The sequence below is a fragment of the Chenopodium album genome, chromosome 11 (assembly GCF_948465745.1).
Source record: "Chenopodium album chromosome 11, dcCheAlbu1.1, whole genome shotgun sequence".
Taxonomy (NCBI): Eukaryota; Viridiplantae; Streptophyta; class Magnoliopsida; order Caryophyllales; family Amaranthaceae; genus Chenopodium; species Chenopodium album.
This window is the reverse complement of record NC_137844.1, coordinates 6,866,174-6,872,132: the sequence shown is the minus strand read 5'-3', so window position 1 is coordinate 6,872,132 and position 5,959 is coordinate 6,866,174. Positions and strand designations below refer to the sequence as shown.

The following is a 5,959-nucleotide window of genomic DNA, read 5'->3' as shown; positions in this document are numbered from 1 at the left end:
GTATTAACGTTCCATAGAAGATTGTTCCTCTCAAAAAATCCTTGAGGTTAGGCTCAAGAATCACCCAATTCGGAGTTATATCAAAGGAGTTACAGCCTCTGCAAGTTCTGCCTATTCTTTCCGACGCAAATCCAATTCTTTTCTTTTCCTTGGTTCCTTATCTTTTCTTCTTCTATTCTCTTATTCAATTATTATTATTATTATTATTATTATTATTATTAATATTATTATTATTATTATTATTATTATTATTATTATTATTATTATTATTATTATTATTATTATTATTATTATTATTATTATTATTATGGGGGATTTATAAAAAATTATTACGAGTAGTTTTAATTATATAAAATCAGATTTTTAATGATGTTTATGAAAATTACTTTAAAAGGTTCATGTACATATAGTTGGGGGTTTTTAATTTAATTATTGTGATTATTTGTTAACCTTATATTGATTAAGGTTATATTTATTTGTAGGGTGTGTTCGATCAAGATTCTTGAGGTTCCTTTAGTGTGTTTTTGCTAAGCAAGGATCAAGGTACGTTAGGTGGCTAGATACCTTAAAAGTGATCGTTTTGAATAAGCATGTTTGAATGATTTTATGATGATTGAATTTGAATTATGATTTATGAAATAAAAGCATGTTTAAATAAATTGGTTTTGATAAATAAATTGGAGTATTGATTTTATATCATGTTTTAAATAATTAAAATTATTATTTATGTTTAGAAGGTTTGATTTTGAAAGCATGTGGATTTAAATAAAAAGGGAGTTTGAATTATTATTATTAAAAGTTGGAATTATTGGATTTAAAGAGGATTTATTGAATTATTATTATTAATGCTTTACAAGCATGTTGGTAGTCCCACTATGCGGATTTGGTTTATTGATAAGGCCTTGGACTTTATATGACCGGGTCTTTCCTCAAGAATAGCCTTGTAATATAAGGAGACTAGCTTGGGGGATGTGCACACTTGGGTGAGGAATTGGTTTTAAAGGAATTGGATTGAAAAGAATTGGTTTTAAAGAGGAATTGGTTTATTAAATTGACTATTGATATTGATTATTGAAATTGGTTTGAAATTTTGAGTTGGAATTATTGGTTAAATCATTGGAAAGGATGGAATTGATTTCAAAAGCATGTTTGCTAATAAATTGAGTTTAATTATCTTGCACTTATCGTACTTAGCATATTTTGCTAATCCGTATTTCTTATTTTGTTTTGGTTTGCCCTGTTTACCTTAATGGTAAGCAGTGTTGACTAATTTCAGGTGGAGTCAATAATTGAGCATATGGAGTCCCGGGAATGGTTTCACCTACATTAGGAAATGTTGGTCTTGTGTTTATTTTTTAGTACTCATGACAATGGTTACTATTTATAAGTCTATTATTAATAAGAGAAGAGTATTGAAGTTTTCCGCTGCGAAGTTTTGGTTTTATTTAATAAGTTTGAGTAGCCTTGCGTAATCACGCGGCGGTAATACGCCTAAGTCTATCTCTACGGTATAATTATACGTATTATACTAGTATTTCCGTAGAGGGAGATTTGGGGGTGTTACAAAGTGGTATCAGTTTTAATGGTCCTAAAAAGATTAAAATTGGAGTAATAATAAAATTGTGGGTAGACTTAAGAAGGGCATATAGGATAGATAGAGTTACGCATTGTGTGAGAGTCAAAAGCTTTATTTTTATATAAAACTATTTTCCTATTTGTGGAAAGATGAATGAGAAAAGAATGCTCGAGTTCTCTACGGAGGCCTATAATGGGTACGACTCTCTGTCTAGGAAAGACTCTCCTCAACGTCGTAGGTAACTTTCCTGGGAGACGTGGGCTCGACCGTCCTATAATCATGATTCAAGTACATATTTATTATTTTCGAAAATAAAAAGAATTGAAATTATTTGAAACTTGAGTATGCGATTATGTGTGCATTAAAGTTGGTGTTAAAACACCTTGAAGTGTGTATAGGGGGTCCGAAATTTTGGAGTGTTACCCATGATTGGGTGATTTTGAGTTATACTTGGTTTATTGAGTTATGAATTGCTTATTTCAAATGGATTTTGAATTGAAATATTTGTGTGATTCGAAATTTAATTAATTGTTTTGCATGTGTGTGTGAAACAGATGGAAAAGATTGATGAAATGAGACACAATTATTTTAACATTCACTACTTGAAAGATAGTGGAGTCACAGTTGTGAGTTCATTACTGGAATTGTCACTTTGGCCTTAACCCTTTATGAGAATTTTGGTGAGGAAGTCTTGACCCAACAACCTTGGATGGTCCTTTTGGCCTTGGCCCATTTACCTAGAATTGAGAAATATCAACCTCTCTTTGACAAATATGGGGATGTGATCAAGGAAAATGGGATGTGGAATGAGAGGCATCATCATAAAGGGAAATGGTTAGCAAGCATGTCTAGCCTTAAGAGGGACTTACACTATGTGGAGCGCAAGTATGAACCTAGGAGAAAAACTTTGAAAATTCCCAAGCCTCCAAAAGGTTTCACTTATGGAGAAAATGACCAAATGTACTACCTAAATGCCCAAATACCTTTCTCTTACCCAAGGAAGCGTTATGAATATATGGAATCTAGTGATGAGTCCATACCACCTCTTAGTAGGGGCAAGCATTACCGTTCTCCTACCCAAACTCCAAGCTATGAATCTTCAAAACGACCTAGCCCAAAAGTCCATTTCTATGTTGCAAAAAGGACTAGGACTCGTTCTCAAACTGCAAAAGAAAGACCCCAAAGCTTCTTCAAGCCAACTTTGTGGTGATGTAAGCCCAACAAAAAGCCCAAGTTACACTCCTGGCCCGGATAGAAATATAAGTAAATCTGGGTCAAGCTCATCAGGCCTTATTCCAAGCTATAGTGGTTACAACCCAACTCTCGTGGCCGAACCAAGTAATAGAAGTGATGATCCAGATTATGATCCTATTGAAGATGGTTATGCTTATAGTGTTATTTGATTGAATGATTTTTGAACTATGGTTTTGTTTGATGTTTCAATAATTGTCCTAAATGACAAAGTTGTATTTTCATTAATTATTAATGAAATAAAATGAATTATTTGAAATTTCTCTATGTTGTTAATTGAATTAAATGCTTATATGATAGAACTTGTTTTAATTTTCAAAGTATGATAATTAAACCCAGGAAGTATGTCTGCAAGAATGAGAGACCAAGTGAAAAGTAAGCGCACTGGTTCCAAGGTTGGGAAGGTCCTTAGGAAGCTAACCCATATTACCGAGAGCATCACGAAAGTGGTGAACAAAGGAAACCGAAGCTGTGACCTTGAATCTTATAGTGAGGTTTTCAAGAGAGTTGCTGCAGCCAAACCACCTGTTTACTTGGGAAAGGAAGACCCTGCCAATCTTGAAAACTGGATTACGGAGTTTGATAAGTTGTTTGATGCTATCAATTGCCCAAGTGAGTTGAGGGTGAATAATGGGGCTTACTACTTGAGGGAGGAAGCTGATTTATGGTGGGCCCAAAGAAAAGATGAGCTGTTGAAGAAACCAAACTTTGGGTGGGATGAGTTTAAGGAAGCCTTGAGAGAAAAGTTTTACCCTTTTTACATGAGAAAGCAAAAGTGCATGGAGTTCACCAACCTAAGGATGTGGTACATGTTAATCAGTGAATATTACAACAAGTTCATTGAGTTGATGAGGTTTTCCGTGGAAGTAGTCCCTACCGAAACCATCAAAGCTTAGAGATTTGAGCAAGGCCTGACCTTGACCCTCTAAGGGAAGCTAGGGGGAGTGACCTTTGAGACACTGGATGAAGTGTATGGCCGTGCAGCCCATCTGTACGGAATCAAGGGGAGGGAAATTAAGCATGTTGGAGAGAAAAGGAAGAACCCAGACTCTTCTCACGGGGGTGAAAAGAGGCATAAGCCCAATGGGAGCTACCAAGGGAATTCTGGAGATAGGAGGGACAACAAGGGAAACTTTGGGAAAGGGAATAGAGGTCAGTCGTCCAACCATAAGGGGAATGGGAACCAAAGGGGTGAGAGACCCAAGAGGAAGTATTTCTGCATGAGGTGTGAGAAAGACCACCCAAGAAAGGACTGTGAGGGGAACCCGGTAACTTGTCGTTACTGTCAAAAGTTAGGACACCGTGAGTACGAGTGTTTCAAGAAGGAAGCTGATGTTAGGTTTGGAAAGGTGAAAGAGTCTAGTGCACCTAGTAAACCACCTCAGTCTAGTGGACCTACACCCAAGGCTGGAACTAGTAGCGGTACGGGAGGTGCCCCAAAGGGTCTTGTGTTCATGATGAATAGCCGTTAGGCTGAGTCTGCTAATGATGTGGTAATTGGTGTTTTCTTTATAAGTTCTCTGCCTGTGAAAGTCTTGTTTGATTCAAGGGCGTCTCATTCTTTTGTTTCTAAGAAAGTAGTTGGGAGTCTTGGGTTAGAAAGTCTTGAGTCTGTCTCTCTAGATGTGTCTATTCCATCTGGGGAAGTGAGGAGTTGTTCGAGATTGTTTTTGAGTATGCCTATTTCTATTTCTGGGGTAGAATTTCTGGCAGATTTGATCGAGTTCGATTTGAATGACTTCGATGTGATTCTGGGTATGGATTGGTTGGGAAAGTATGAGGCAAAGATTGATTGTGCGGCTGAAAAGGTTACTTTGACTAACCCAAGTAAGACCAAAGTGGTATATAAAAAGGAAGGGAAAAGCTCAGGGTTGAGAATTGTGTCTGCAATGCAACTACAGAAGCTGGTTAAGAAGGGTTGTCCTTTGTTTCTGTGTAGTGTTCAAGAGATTGAAAGTGAGGAAAAGAAAGGTGAGGAGAGTATTCCTGTAGTAGAAGAATTTCCAGATGTATTTCCAGATGAGATTCCGGGTATGCCACCAGTAAGGGATGTTGAGTTCACTATCGAACTAGTGACTGGAACAGGACCTATTTCTAAGGCCCCACATAGGATGGCTCCAGCCGAGTTGAGGGAGTTGAAAACTCAGTTGGATGATTTGTTGGAAAAGGGTTACATTAGACCTAGTTCATCACCCTGGGGTGCCCCAGTATTGTTTGTGAAGAAGAAGGATGGAAGTATGAGGTTGTATATTGATTATCGGGAGTTAAACAAGGTAACAGTGAAGAATAAGTATCCATTACCAAGGATCGATGATTTTTTTGATCAGTTGAAAGGAGCAGGGGTATTCTCAAAGATAGATTTGAGATCGGGTTATCACCAGTTGAGAATTGCGGAGCAAGATATTTCAAAGAGTGCTTTCAGAACCCGTTATGGTCATTATGAGCAATTATGCCATTTGGTTTGACCAATGCACCCGTAGTGTTCATGGATTTGATGCATAGGATTTTCAGACCATATTTGGACAAGTTTGTAGTGGTGTTTATTGATGATATTTTGATTTATTCAAAGGATGAAGAAGAACACAAGGAACATTTGAGGCAAGTGTTATCATGTTTAAGGGAGCACCAGTTGTATGCCAAGTTGTCTAAGTGTGAATTTTGGTTGGAGAAAGTAGCATTTTTGGGCCATGTGATTTCCAAGGACGGAGTTGTAGTGGACCCAAGCAAGATTCGAGCTGTGAGTGATTGGCCAACCCCAAAGAATGTGTCGGATGTAAGGAGTTTTCTGGGTTTGGCAGGCTACTACAAAAGGTTTGTGAAAGATTTTTCAAGGATTTCAAGCCCATGACAAGTTTAATGAAAAAGGAGCATAAGTTCTTATGGACTCCAGAGTGTGAGGAGGCGTTTAAGATCTTGAAAGAAAAGTTAACCACAGCACCTGTGCTGGCTTTCCCGGATGGAAGTGATCTATATGACGTGTATAGTGATGCATCGAGGTTTGGATTGGGATGTGTGTTGATGCAAAATCGAAGAGTAATTGCGTATGCTTCGAGGCAGTTGAAGGTTCACGAAGGGAATTACCCAACCCATGATTTGGAGTTAGCTGCAATAGTGTTTTCCTTGAAGATTTGG

The 5,959-nt window shown here is 37.3% G+C and overlaps 1 protein-coding gene across 1 annotated transcript; it reads left to right on the top strand.

Annotated features, from left to right (window-relative positions):
• The first annotated feature begins 3,171 nt into the window (after positions 1–3,171).
• On the top strand, positions 3,172–5,646 carry LOC145566173 (uncharacterized). The gene is made up of 5 exons (XM_081625685.1): positions 3,172–3,646; positions 3,812–4,249; positions 4,361–4,668; positions 4,795–5,100; positions 5,626–5,646. The coding sequence occupies exons 1-5, from the start codon at positions 3,172–3,174 to the stop codon at positions 5,644–5,646; spliced, it is 1,548 nt and encodes a 515-aa protein (XP_081481811.1).
• The last annotated feature ends 313 nt before the right edge of the window (positions 5,647–5,959 follow it).